The 15,449-nt window shown below is 43.6% G+C and overlaps 1 protein-coding gene across 1 annotated transcript in view; it reads left to right on the plus strand.

Moving 5' to 3' along the window:
* Positions 1–650: 650 nt before the first annotated feature.
* LOC128688810 (uncharacterized) overlaps positions 651–15,449 on the plus strand; it is a 117,274-nt gene continuing 102,475 nt past the window's right edge. The window contains exons 1-2 of the mRNA XM_070085673.1: positions 651–1,196; positions 1,361–1,938. Of these exons, the coding sequence (XP_069941774.1) occupies positions 651–1,196; positions 1,361–1,938 (1,124 nt within the window). The remainder of the gene's footprint in view (positions 1,197–1,360; positions 1,939–15,449) is intronic.

Here is a 15,449-nt window from a genome sequence, read left to right on the forward strand (position 1 = left end):
TGCGCACTATTTGTGTACCAGGTATACCTCATGTGTGCACCAGTTGTGTACCAGGTATACCTCAGGTGTGCGCCAATTGTGTACCAGGTATACCTCAGGTGTGCACCAGTTGTGTACCAGGTATACCTCAGGTGTGCACAAGTTGTGTACCAGATATACCTCAGGTGTGGACCAGTTGTATACCAGATATACCTCAGGTGTGCACCGGTTGTGTACAAGGTATACCTCAGGAGTGAACTAAGTGTGTGCCCCAGGTGTGCACTGGAGAGGGATAACAATGAAGAGGATAGCACTTCAGAGGGTAGCACTGTAGAGGGTAGACCTACAGAGGGTAGCCATGCAGAGGGTAGCAGTGCAGAGGGTAGCAGTGCAGCAGGTAGCACCGGAGTAGTTAGCACAGGAAAGGGTAGCACTTCAGAGGGTAGCGCTTCAGAGGGTACCACAGCAGAGGGCAACATTGGAGAGGGTAGCACTGGAGGGGATAGCACTGGAGAGGACAGAACTTGAAGGGTGGCAACGCAATGGGTAGCACTGGAGTGAGTACCCCTGCAGAATGAAGTACTGGAGAGGGCAGCATTTGAGACGGTAACAATAATAGGGTAGCACTGGATAGGGTATCATTGAAGAGGGTGTCAATGGAGAGAGTGGCAATGAACAGAGTACCACTGCAGAAGGCAGCAATAGATAGGGTAGCAATGAAGAGGGTAGCAACGGAGAGGGTAGCACCTGACTGGGTAGCACTGCAGAAGGAAGCAATGGAGAGGATAGCAATGGAGAGGGTAGCAATGGAGTGGGTACCACTGGAGAAGGTAGCACTGGAGAGGGTAGAAATGTGCGGGGTAGTAATTGAGAGGGTAGCACTGCACGCGGTAGAACTGAAGAGGGTAGCCCAGCACTGGATAGCCCTGCAGAGGGTAGCGATGCAGAGGGTAGCACTGGAGAGAGTTGCACTGGAGCGGGTAGCACTGAAAAGGGTAGCACTGAAAAGGGTAGCACTGAAAAGGGTAGCATTGAAAAGGGTAGCACTAAAAAGGGTAGCACTGAAAAGGGTAGCACCGCAGAGGATTGCAGTGGAGAGGTTAGCACTGGAAGGTAACCTTGCACAGAGTAGTACTTCAGTGGATAGCACAGGAAAAGGTAGCACTAGAGAAGGTAGCCCAGCAGAGGGTAGCACTGCAAGGGATAGCACTGGAAAGGTTAGCTCGTCATAGGGTAGGACAGCAGAGAGTAGCACAGGAGTGGATAGCGTTTCTAAGGGTAGCACCCCTGAGGGTAGCACTGAGATGTTAACACTTGAGAGTTTAGCCATGCAGAGGGTAGTAATGCAGAGGGTACCAATGGAGAACATAACCCTGCTTAGGGTAACACTACAAGGGGTGCCCCTGGAGAGGGCAGCACTTCAAAGGGTAGCACTGCAGAGGATAGTACTAGAGAACTTTACACTGGTGAGAGTAGCTATGCAAAACGTAGTACTGGAGAGGGTAACACTGCAGAGGGTAGCACTGGAGAAGGTAGCACTGGAAAGGGTAATACTGGAGAACGTAGCACTGTAGAGGGTAGCACTGGGGAGAGTAGCACAGGAGAGGGTAGCACTGGAGAGGGTAGCACAGGAGAGGACAGCACTGGAGAAGGTAGAACTGGAGAGGGTAGCTCTGGAGAGGGTAGCATAGTAGAGGACAGCACTGGAGAGGATAGCACTGGAGAGGGAAGCACAGGGGAAGGTAGCATTGGAGCGGGTATCACTGGAGAGAGTAGCACTGGAGAGAGTAGCACTGGAGAGGATAGCATTGGAGAGAGCAGCGCTGGAGAGGGTAGCACTGGAGAGGGTAGCACTGGAGAGGGTAGCACTGGAGAGGGTAGCACTGGAGAGTTTAGAGCTGGAATAGATAAAGTTGGAATATCAGGTATCGCTTTTTCACTGCACTATTTGTCTGTCAGGTGTGTACCGGGTGTATACCAGGTGTTCCCCTGGTGTGCACTAAATGTGCCCCAGGTGTGCATCAGAAGACTGCACCAAGTGTGTGTTCCAGTTGTGTTTCATTAGTGCACCAGGTGTGTGCCCCAGGTGTGTGCACCACGTGTGTGCTCCCAGTGTGAGCACCAGGTGTGTGATCCCAGTGTGTACACTAGTTCCTCATCCACATATCAGAAATAGACAGACATGTAAACCATTGCACTCTGTCATCTTTTGCAGACAATACCAGAGCGTGCATGTGACTACCATCCATAGAGCAGACAGTAAATCTCCAGGCGGATATAAATTGTCTAATGAACAACGGAAAACAATACGATATACATAGAAAAAAATTTTTAATTTCTGCCTTATTTAATACTTGAGGAAATGAGAAATAGAACGACGTATAATACAAACTATAAACACACAATAGAACGTGAAAATAATGTGAGGAACTAAGGAGTGTTAATAGCAAAGGTTCTCACCTTCAAGGATGACTGCAGTGTCAATATCAAATGATTAGATGGATAATGAGAACTTTCACAACAAGGAAAGTCATGCCAGTGATGATCCTATTTTAAGTCATCAAAGAATCCTCTCTTACAGGGTAAAATAGAGTTTAGCAAACACAATTTGAAGAGCCTTTTCATGTTAATTTTTGATGAACATCAAAATGGTATACAATACCGACAGGTTGGTAGGTAAGACACATAGGCAACAGTTAGGCAGCTTTATTCTGAAACGTTTCGCCTGATCTTCAGATAGTTCCTGACTATGGAACTGAACTTCTCCAGGCTGAGGGACTGACAATCTCAAATTCTACGGCTTCAAGGGTGATGGACTGATTACATCGTCTTCACATCTCTACTGTTCCTGTCTACTTTCTGTATTCGACTGATGAAGCCTACTGTGTAGGCGAAACGTTTCGGAATAAAGTTGCCTAACTGTTGCCTATGTGTTTTACCTACTTTTATCAAACTACAAAAATCTCTTCGGTTTACAAACATCTGTGATCAGCGTTAAGTTGCAGCCATTTGTAAAATAAGGACATTTAACAAATAACTCACAAAAGCAAAATACACGGATCAAGACAGTTATAAAATTGGAGGGGAATGAAGAGGAATGTATTCAGTTAGGAAATCTTCTGTGAAAACGTGTCGGTCTTTCCATTTTTATTTCTTCATATATATGATGAGGATGAGATTAGTTATAGAATTATAACGTGCAAGAAAGCACATAATTAGTAGTAGTAGTAGTAGCAGTAGATACAGTAGTAGTAGTAGATGTAGTCGTAGTAGTAGAAGTAGCAGTAGATACAGTAGTAGTAGTAGTAGTTGTAGTAGATATAGGAGTAGTAGTAGTAGTAGATATAGGAGTAGTAGTAGAAGTAGTGGTTGTAGTAGTAGTACTAGATATGGTAATAGTAGTAGCAGATGTAGTACTAGTAGCAGTAGATACAGTAGTAGTAGTAGTAGTAGTAGTAGTAGTAGTAGGAGTAGTAGTAGAAGTAGTAGTTGTTGTAGCGGTGGTGGTGACGGTTGATAGAATTATAAAGCGTAAAGGATAGTAGTAGTAGTAATAATAATAATAGTAGTAGCAGTAGTAACAGTAGTAACAGTAGTAGTAGTAGTAGTAGTGGTGGTGGTGGTGGTGGTAGTAGTAGTAGTGGTGGTAGTAGTAGTAGTACTACTACTACTACTACTACTACTACTACTACTATTACTACTATTACTACTACTACTACTACTACTACTACTATTACTACTACTACTACTACTACCACTTTCGCCAAAAAAAATGAAGGCAAAGACACAAGTTGCAGACCAAGTTCTTACTGCGACATTTCGATCTATGAAGAACAAGGTTATCAATTACTTGATAAACTTCCTACTGAGCACAAAGTTGTCACATCATAAAAGTCACTTTGCAGCGTTTCTCTGTGTTTTCGTACTTGTCTCACTTACGATGTTTCATTTAGGGAAAACACTCTGGAAAATACGACATTTCTCAAGTTACTGCAGCTTGATGGTTACAGGGGATTGTGCATCACGAAAGATCCCCGTAAACATGATAAAAATTCTCACTGTACCGAACAAACCTTCATTTACACCCCGTGTGTTTTATAACGGGTTTGTTTGGTAGGTGCTGCAAGCGGGTGGTTAATGATACGTCTTCGGAGGCTTCTTCGTTTATTAAGTCGTGGTGGGTACACAGGCTTGTGTTGTGCCCATGGCCGGGCAGGGCCATCCCTGAGAGAGAGCTACTAGTACTTGTGTCTTCCTGCTAGGCCGCTGTGTGAGTGAGGTTGAGGCAAGTCTGGGCATGCTGAACTGGCAAGGCCTATAGGTGGCAGCACCAGCATGGCGCGAAATATGAACTAAGCTGGCAGACAGCATGGGCTGTCTGTGCAGACAGTACAGGCTGTCTACATACGCTCGGCCACCTACCGCGCGTCGTCCCGACGCGACAATACTGGTGGTAAAAGAAACTCGGTCTCTCTCTCGTAGGAACAGGGCACAGAACACAAAATAAAAACATATATATACATATGGACATGGAAAAAAAACTTCCTACAGGGAGGGAAGAAAAAACATGTGGGGTGTGCTAAACATCGTGGTCATAGGCAGTGAGCATCGAAGTGCATCACTGCACGCCTTCCTGCGTCTGGACAGATACTGCAACACAGGAGACATCGCTGCGGCTGAGCTGTGACGTAACAGGCTACGGTCTCCTCTGGAACGGTGAAGCAGTCATCGTAGGAGTCGCTGCAGGTTTCACTCAACCTGGGGCACAACATGCTGGTGCCCTCGAGTGAGGCGTCGACAAAACTCGGCAACTGGGCAGGACTTCTGGCAAGCGACTCAGGAGGACACTTCTCGACTGGTACTGTCGCTGGGCTGTCACTGCCGGCGAGCGTGGAGTGAGTTGTGGAGCGAGTCGTGGCAGAGACGACTGGGCGAAACATCTGGGAGTCGTAACATCATACCCCAGACTGCAGTGAGAGAGCTAGCAGTCAAAGTGACATCTTTGTGCAGGCTGCTCACTGAAGCTTGTGACACGAGGCTGACACAGCGCCTGCCGACAGGCCTGACTGCGGCTTGACGAGTATCATCTCTCGACAGTTGGAGTTATAGCAGAGGTTAGTCTAAGCGTCCCCAGACTTGTTTCTCTACATATAACTGCACTCTGACGGTCTGGAGGTGAAGTGAAACAAATCTCGATGGGAATCGTAGCAGGTACGATTCTGCAGAACAACACGAGCGACGAGCATAAAAGCTTTCTGTACAAGAGGGCTCGGTCACTCGGAGCTGTCTTGACATCAGCTGTCAAACGTACTGGTCACACGGGTGACTTAGCACAGTGATGCTACTCAGGTCTGGCTCAGACCTCACTGGACACACGGAAACTTTAAAAACACACCGCGGTACAACATGGCTTAAACTAGCAAATGATGCTTTTCTGTGCACAAAACTGACACTATGACATATACTAAAATGTGAGAACACTGACTGAGAGGAATTAATTAACACGACATATATCTTCTCTCAGTCTTCTCGACAATACTAAAATAATTACTAGAAACACTCGATGGTGACATCATGTGATGTCAGGCGTGATGTCGCGAGGTGACGTCAGGCAGACATCGTGACGTCATGAAGTCGGGCAGCATCGTGGGTGACGTCAATGTGATGCGGGCAGCAGACCACAGCATGAGGCCTTGGGACATCTGGCTCGGTAACTCACGTGGTTTGTAGATCTACGTGACATCGCCCACACCCACGTGGCGTCGTGATCCACGTGGCGTCGTGATCCACGTGGTGTCGTGATCTACGTGGCATACTGATCCACGTAGCTTCGAGTGGCCTCGGGCACTCGGATATACAGCTCTGGCAATGAATCACACGAAAAACAGCAGAAAACACAGCAGAGGGAGTGGGCAGTGGTGAGTGTATGGTAGTGTGGTGGCGAGGAGCGTGGGTGAGTGTATGGCAGGGGAGCATCTGGCCATTCCTCCTCCTCCTCCACCCACAAACACGTGGAGAAGCTCACACTGGATGCAGAAATCACCACAAAACTCACCTCTGGCTTGCTGAAACAGCTGTGCTGAGCTGAACAACAACAGCAGCAACATACAAGTGACGCTGAACACGTGACTTGAGAAACAGCGTGGGACACTGTAGTGTGGGACGCTGTAGCGTGGGGTCACTGTGACGCCACTTACAATTCTCGGAGAATTTCGGCAAATTTCGGCCTGGATCCTGCTTGTACCTGTGTCTGGATGCTCAAACGAGCAGACACGACATCAGGATAACTTGTTGAGAGACGGATGCTTCTTGCATGGGATGATGAAGTGAAGATGACTTCATCCCTCTTCCTTCCTCTCTCAGGGTAAACACAACGCTGCGACCACCGCTGGTACCATTATAACGGGTTTGTTTGGTAGGTGCTGCAAGCGGGTGGTTAATGATACGTCTTCGGAGGCTTCTTCATTTATTGTTAAGTCGTGGTGGGTACACAGGGTTGTGTTGTGCCCATGGCCGGGCAGGGCCATCCCACGAGAGAGAGCTACTAGTACTTGTGTCTTCCTGCTAGGCCGCTGTGTGAGTGAGGTTGAGGTAAGTCTGGGCATACTGAAGTGGCAAGGCCTATAGGTGGCAGCACCAGCATGGCGCGAAATATGAACTAAGCTGGCAGACAGCATGGGCTGTCTTTGCAGACAGTACAGGCTGTCTACAGTTTGTGTGTGTGTGTGTGTGTGTGTGTATGTGTGTGTGTGTGTGTGTGTGTGTGTGTGTTTGTGTGTGTGTGTGTGTGTGTGTGTGTGTGTGTGTGTATGTGTGTGTGTGTTTGTGTGTGTGTGTGTGTGTGTGTGTGTGTGTGTGTGTGTGTGTGTGTGTGTGTGTGTGTGTGTGTTTGTGTGTGTGTGTGTGTGTGTGTGTGTGTATGTGTGTGTGTGTGTGTGTGTGTGTGTGTGTGTGTGTGTGTGTGTGTGTGTGTGTGTGTGTGTGTGTGTGTGCTCACCTAGTTGAGGTTGCAGGGGTCGAGTCCAAGCTCCTGGCCCCGCCTCTTCACTGGTCCCTACTAGGTCACTCTCCCTGAAACGTGAGCTTTATCATACATCTGCTTAAAGCTATGTATGGATCATGCCTCCACTACATCGCTTCCCAAACTATTCCACTTCCTGCCTACTCTGTGGCTGAAGAAATACTTCCTAATATCCCTGTGATTCATCTGTGTCTTCAACTTCCAACTGTGTCCTCTTGTTGCTGTGTCCCATCTCTGGAACATCCTGTCTTTGTCCACCTTGTTAATTCCCCTCAGTATTTTGTATGTCGTTTTCATGTCCTCCCTATCTCTCCTGTCCTCCAATGTCTTCAGGTTGATTTCTCTTAACCTCTCCTCGTAGAACATACCTCTTAGCTCTGGGACTAGTCTTGTTGCAAACCTTTGCACTTTCTCTAGTTTCTTTACGTGCTTGGCTAGGTGTGGGTTCCAAACTTGTGCCGCATACTCCAATATGGGCCTAACGTACACGGTGTACAGGGTCCTGAACGATTCCTTATTAAGATGTCGGAATGCTGTTCTGAGGTTTGCTAGATGCCCATATGCTGCAGCAGTTACTTGTTTGATGTGCGCTTCAGGAGATGTACCTTGTGTTATACTCACCCCAAAATCTTTTTCCTTGAGTGAGGTTTGCAGTCTCTGGCCCCCTAGAGTGTACTTCGTCTGCGGTCTTCTTTGCCCTTCCCCAATCTTCATGACTTTGCACTTGGTGGGGTTGAACTCCAGGAGTCAATTGCTGGAGCAGGTCTGCAGCCTGTTCAGATCCCTTTGTAGTTCTGCCTGGTCTGTGTGTGTGCGTGCGTGTGTACGTTTATTTACATGCACCAATGAATCGTATAGATCAGTTATTGCGCAAGATTTCCTTGACGTCATAAAGAAATTGTTCACTTCTGCGCAGGTCAGTTACTCCCTCGCTCACATAACACACCGCCTGACTCTCCAGTTGCCACTCCATGCATCAGCAGCACTGACGGTAGCAGCCACTGAGGTCTTCATCACGCTACTAACTGGTGAGATATAAGGTGATTGAGTGTCTACTTCCAGTCCATATTTTTAGTGATTATTATATTGAATCTGCATATAAATTTTACTTATATGGTTAAGTGACTTATTACTAGATGGAAAGTGTCTTTGAAGCCAACATATTTTTTACAGAAAATAATTTCACTAACTTACATAGCATATATAATATTAAAAATATAAACAGTACATGAAAATATTGCTCACGTTTCCTTATTCAGGATCGTTATCAAGAGTTACTGTCTGTAAACCACACACTGAAACGTCATTCTTCATTATTTCACTAAGCGAGAACAGAATCATGGTCCCATTATATTAACTGATAAATGAGAAATTCCTGTGAAAGGGAGACGATAAACAAGGATGAAAAACAACATGAAATACGGCGTGTTTGATGTTAAGTTTCGAGGTAACTCTAGTCCATCACCACCTGTTTAGAAAAAAAATATTAGAAAAAATTAAAATATAGTCACAAATGTTTAAAACAGTTATCATAAAACTAACTAAAATATTATTATTATAAGTAATAATTCATTTACTGAGCTTTATAATCAAACTGACCAAAGTGAAAAGCATATACAAATTATGCCCTTTCATGGTACAGAAACTAAATTATTATTTTTATTATTTTTATTGTTATTATTATTAATATTATTATTTGTAATGTTATATTTAGCACATCGGTCGTTTTCCACCGACGAAGGGTAATCAAAAAAAAAAAAAAAGGAGAAAAACTATCATCATCATTCAGTCCGTCACACTCTTGCCAGAGGAGAACTCACAATATAGTTTAATACTGCACCAAACCTCCAGCTCTTTCTCATAGCTGAGGCAGTCTATTTCTCACCTCCAAAACTCAAGTCTGTTTAATGGCTTTGTTTGGTAGTATGGTAGCGGGGTTCAAATGATATATTTTCGGAGGCTTCTTACTTTATTGTTAAGTAGTGGTGGTTACACAGGCTTGTGTGTTTGAGCCCATGGCCCGGGCAGGGCCATGTGTGAGTGAGGGCGAATGGCAAGGGCCGGCAGGCTGGCATGCCCACAGGGAGGCCTGGCTACAGAGGGCAGCACCTGAGTGGCGCGAAATATGAACTAAGCTGGCAGACAGCATAGGCTGTCTGTGCAGACAGTACAGGCTGTCTACATACGCTCGGCCACCTACCGCGCGTCGTCCCGACGCGACAATACTGGTGGTAAAAGGAGCTCGGTCTCTCTCTCGTAAGAACAGGGCACAGAACACAAAATAAAAACATATATATATATATATATATATATATATATATATATATATATATATATATATATATATATATATATATATATATATATATATATATATATATATATATATATATATATATATATATATATATATATATATATATATATATATATATATATATATATATATATATATATATATATATATGGACATGGAAAAAAAACTTCCTACAGGGAGGGAAGAAAAAAACATGTGGGGTGTGCTAAACATCGTGGTCATAGGCAGTGAGAGTCGAAGGGCATCACTGCACGCCTTCCTGCGTCTGGACAGATACTGCAACACAGGAGACATCGCTGCGGCTGAGCTGTGACACAACAGGGTACGGTCTCCTCTGGAACGGTGAAGCAGTCATCATAGGAGTCGCTGCAAGTTTTCACTCAACCTGGGGCACGACATGCTGGTGCCCTCGAGTGAGGCGTCGACAAAACTCGGCAACTGAGCAGGACTTCTGGCAAGCGACTCAGGAGGACACTTCTCGACTGGTACTGTCGCTGGGCTGTCACTGCCGGCGAGCGTGGAGTGAGTTGTGGAGCGAGTCGTGGCAGAGACGACTGGGCGAAACATCTGGGAGTCGTAACATCATACACCAGACTGCAGTGAGAGAGCTAGCAGTCAAAGTGACATCTTCTTTGTGCAGGCTGCTCACTGAAGCTTGTGACACGAGGCTGACGCAGTGTGTCATTCTCTCAACAGTTGGAGTTATAGTAGAGGTTAGTCTAAGTGTCCCCAGACTTGTTTCTCTACATATAACTGCACTCTGACGGTCTGGAGGTGAAGTGAAACAAATCTCGATGGGAATCGTAGCAGGTACGATTCTGCAGAACATCACGAGCGACGAGCATAAAAGCTTTCTGTACAAAAGGGCTCGGTCACTCGGGGCTGTCTGATAGCTGTCAAACAGACTGGTCACATGCGTGACTAACACAGTGGTGCTACTCAGGTCTGGCTCAGACCTCACTGGACACAAGAAAACTTTAAAAACACCGCGGCACACTAACATGTGAGAACACTGACTGAGAGGAATTAATTAACACACGACATATATTTTCTCTCAATCTTCTCGACAATACTGAAATAATTACTGAACACTCGATGGTGACATCATGTGATGTCAGGCGTGATGTCGCGAGGTGACGTCAGCAGCGCTGTGATGTCAGCAGACATCTCGAGGTGACGTCAGGCAAACATCGTGACGTCATGAAGTCGGGCAGCATCGTGGGTGACGTCGATGTGATGCGGGCAGCAGACCACAGCATGAGGCCTGGGACATCTGGCTCGGTAACTCACGTGGTTTGTAGATCCACGTGACATCGCCCACACCCACGTGGCGTCGGGATCCACGTGGCGTCGTGATCCACGTAGCTTCGAGTGGCCTCGGGCGCTCGGATACACAGTTCTGGCAATGAATCACACGAAAAACAGCAGAAAACACAGCAGAGGGAGTGGGCAGTGGTGAGTGTATGGTAGACGGGTGAGCGTGAGTAGGGCGAGCATGGGCAAGGTGAGGAACAGCCACTTCCTCTCCTCCTCCCCCACCCACAAACACGTGGAGAACTCACACTGGAGGCAGAAATCACAAAACTCACCTCTGGCTTGCTGAAACAGCTGTGCTGAGCTGAACAACAGCAGCAACATACAAGTGACGCTGAACACGTGACTTGAGAAACAGCGTGGGACGCTGTAGCGTGGGGTCACTTACAATTCTCGGAGAATTTCGGCAAATTTCGGCTAGATCCTGCTTGTACCTGTGTCTGGATGCTCAAACGTGCAGACACCACATCAGGATAACTCGTTGAGAGACGGATGCTTCTTGTACAGGGTGATGAAGTGAAGATGACTTCATACCTCTTCCTTCCTCTCTCAGGGCAAACACAACTGCTGTGACCACCCCTTTCCACCATTTATAACGGGATTATTTGGTGTTCTGGTAGCGGGTGGTTAAATGATACGTGTCTTCGGAGGCTTCTTACTTTATTGTTAAGTAGTGATGGGTACACAGGCTTGTGTGTTTGAGCCCATGGCCCGGGCAGGGCCATCCCACGAGAGAGAGCTGGGAGGCCTTGTGTCTTGCTGCTAGGCCGCTCTGTGAGTGAGGGCGAATGGCAAGGGCCGGCAGGCTGGCATGCCCACAGGGAGGCCTGGCTACAGAGGGCAGCACCTGAGTGGTGCAAAATATGAACTAAGCTGGCAGACAGCATAGGCTGTCTGTGCAGACAGTACAGGCTGTCTACAAGTCCGGCTTACCTGTTTCCTTGAATCCCTTCATGAAAGTTACTTTGCTCACTCAACAGCAACACGTCAAGTCATAAAAACCATTTGCCCCCACTCTTACCTAAGACTCTCGTACATACTTGCTGCAAGTCTGAGCCCCTCGCAAATAAAACCTCCTTTACCCCTCCCTCCACTCTTTCCAGTTTTCTTTTAGTTACAAATTTGTACGCCTTCCAAGTTATTCTATTTCATTCTATCCTTTCTAAATATTTCTACCACCTCAACAACCCCTCTTTAGCCTCGCATATCCTTCTAATCTCCAAGCTATGGATTCTCTGCATAATATTCATACCAAACATCGCCTTCAGACACGACATCTCCACTGCCTCCAGCCTTCTCCATGTTGCAACATTCACCACCTGTGCTTCACACCCAGAGCATTAGTACCAGTATACTCTCATACATTCCCCTCTTTGCCTTAGTAGATTACGTTCTTTGTCTCCAAGGACTCCTCAGTCCATTACTCACCTTTTTCCCCTTGTCAGTTCTATGGCTCACCTCGTCTTTCATAAATCCATCTCCTGACAAGTCCATTCAAGTCATTACGTTATCAGGAGTAAATTAAACAAACTGTCTACGTCAAATTCAACAACAATTACTTTAATAGATTCTGATATTCTTTACTAAGCAAATATTGACTTCCGAATTTCTTCAAATACAATTAATAACTTAATATACAGGATAACCATAGTGAATGGTAATGAAGTTTCAAGTCTTCAAGGCTTCTTATTCATTCATTAGGATAGTATTACGTTCTGAAGCAAAGCTTCACCATTTTCAGCAAAACCTCATCTTAGAGAGTGAGTGAGGTGATACCTCATTCAGTGAGGATAAACCTGATGGCTTATTGAATTACTCTCAAACCTAACTTTTGTGTGGAAAACCACGATATGTCAGATAAAGGCGAATAATTCTTTCAATAAACCTTCAAATTCTGATAATAAAATTAATCTAGTTTGAACAGTCCTGGACTTATATTCAAATTCATACGCATAACTCTACCTGTCCATTAAGCCAGCAGCTAGTTTTAAGTTTTTACAAAAACAATTATTTATTGAACTGAATCTCTTATCTTATGCACTAAATTGAACTTCCGTTGTATTGCAAGTAAAGCCGCCAATATTTTTAACACATATGTTGGCTATATAACATTTAGATCACCTGAAAACTAACGTCATAATTTTTTTTTTTTTTTTGCAAACACGGAGCTAAGATGAGATTTTAAGTAGTTAACTTACATTTTTTACACAAACGTTTACAACCAGCATATGTCACATTATTGTACTTAATCTTCTGATTCTTACGGCTTTAAACTGAACCTCCAATGAACTACAATTAAAGACGCAATTATTATCACACAAAGGTTTAACCAATTACATTGAGTCACCAAGCTGTGACCAGAAATAATAATAACAATAGTTATTATAATCTTTAATCCTACAAGTGCATGATACAACTTATACAGTCCATAGCCGACGTCAATGACATACTTTAAAGAAAGCCCCCTGGTTATGCATAGCATTTCGGGCAACTTAGGTTAATCTTGTCCCCCAAGATACGACTCACACCAATCGGCTAACATCCAAGTACCTACTTGCTGCTAGGTAAATAGGGAGAGCAAGTGTAAAGAAACACGCCGAATCTTTCCACCCTTACCAGGGATCGAACCAGTCTGAAAGGAAAACCAATGCGCCTGCACAGCTTACAACATTATAAACAGGGATGAGACTGCACATCATAAAATGAAACCCGATTAATCATAAAGGAAATCGGCACAAAATGAATGGAAACTGCTATAATCCGAACACAAAATACTGTTCAACAATATCAAGATTTCATTTTAGTCAAACCAGATACTTAACTCATCTTAAAGTGATCATCAGAAGAACCGGGAGGCCTCCTACAAAGTTCGCAGCTAACAATTCTATCACAGAAATATCAATGACCCGCCAACTCATCTGACTACAATGTTACAAACCTCCTTGTTGTACATCCTCTGTATTGACTGAAGAAAAGACAACAAAAGACTTTTTTGGCACGAAATTATTAGTGTCAAGTTATGATAATATTGTCACTCTAAGAAATTTTATTTTTTTTTAGCCAAAATGACAATAATTCCATAACTGGGACTTTAGAGAACAACGACTTCCTTGAGGTAAGCCAAGAGTGTTTTGCAAAGCAGTATATGAGAGAAAGCACTAGTGGAAATTGCCCGCCTCATAAGATGTAGGGAAACAAGGCCCTTAATAACAATATGAATATCAGACAGGAGATTGACGAAAAGAAAAACGACACCAAGAATATGAAAGCAGAGATCCCAAATTCTTGCATCCCATATTACAATGGAGTAACGAAGAAATTTCCAATTTGACTTATTTCTAAACATTAATAGAAAAAAAATATACGTTCAACATCGCTGAATAAGATTAACTAAAATTTATCTTAAATGGATAAATAGACTAAAATATTTATTGTGGTAAATAAAGAAATGTATAGAGGTAACAAGAGATGAGAAGTCACATTATAAATCAATATATTCATTCGAAAACAGAGGTCAGTAAATGGGTGAGAAAAACTAACCGAGTCAATTAATTGAAAACTTAAAATGAATTTCTGATTTGTTTATAGAACACAAATCAGAAATATGATTGAGCCAGTTACTAATACCACTGGACAGCTTACATGTAATGAGATTGGAATAGGCTTTATTTTTAACATAGGTGAATTCATAAGAAATTCAGGCGATTAATTACTTCAATTCAGGCGATTAATTACTATATCATGCTCACTTGCAGATATAATTTGAAGTCATCTTGATGAGAATAATTTGATTAATTGTTCCAAAATGGATTCAGAAATGGTATTTTTTTCAAATAGCTTCAAGGACTTTCTTTCGTAAATCATTTTGAGGTAGTAAACCCTAATAAAGAATGCAATAGATAGAGCGTACAGAGAGCTGAGAAGAAACTAGATGCACATGGTATTAGAGAAAATATTCCCTTATGGATCTAGGTATAGTTTACAGAGAGGCACTAGAGCTAGTAATAGCGTTCTTGGCATGAAATAGTGAAGGTGAAAATACAAACAACATTCGACAAGAATTAGTTTCTAGTTCCTTGCTTTTATAACATATTTTATTGATCTTTATGACTAAGTTAGAAGAAACGAAACTATAATCGCAAAAGGCAAAAAGAATATGTTAACTTATATAGCTTGAGTAATATATCATTGATTCATTTTGTGGTAGGAAAATTAACAGACGAAGTTTAATTTGGAAAAGTGCAAAGTATTAATGCTTAGTAATGAAAACTACCTTTGCACTTACAAAGTAAACAGTATTGACATTGATCAAACAGAATGTGAAAAGGACTTGCAAGTTCTGATAGCAGAAATCTGTAATCAAGTCAACAGTGTCTAAGAACCAGTTTTGAATCAACCGTTCTGGATGCATTTATATGATGAAGAGTAAGTATTAGAGCCCACTGAGTATTCTGCATGTCTGATTTTAATTAGGCAGTACGTTTCTGGGTCTTACACTAGAAAATGTATATAAATGCACTGAAAAATATGTAATTGTTTATACTAATCATATTTTGCAACATGTTTAATTAACGCACGTGATTAAGATGTTAGCAAATGTATATCATTGTCTTACTTAACAGAACCAGTGTTATGGAAAAGAAGAAACTTATGAAGCCAAGACAGGTAGATTTTCGTGCCAGAATTGTATTGATGTATCTCCGTGGAATGCCAGCAAGAAAAATTTCGCGTGAGATCGGGGTCAGCGTTTCCACGGTGTACCGATGGATTAATCGGTGGGAGAAGGAAGGCAATGTTCACACCAAGTCTCCTAATAAC

The sequence above is a fragment of the Cherax quadricarinatus genome, chromosome 16 (genome assembly GCF_038502225.1).
Source record: "Cherax quadricarinatus isolate ZL_2023a chromosome 16, ASM3850222v1, whole genome shotgun sequence".
NCBI lineage: Eukaryota > Metazoa > Arthropoda > Malacostraca > Decapoda > Parastacidae > Cherax > Cherax quadricarinatus.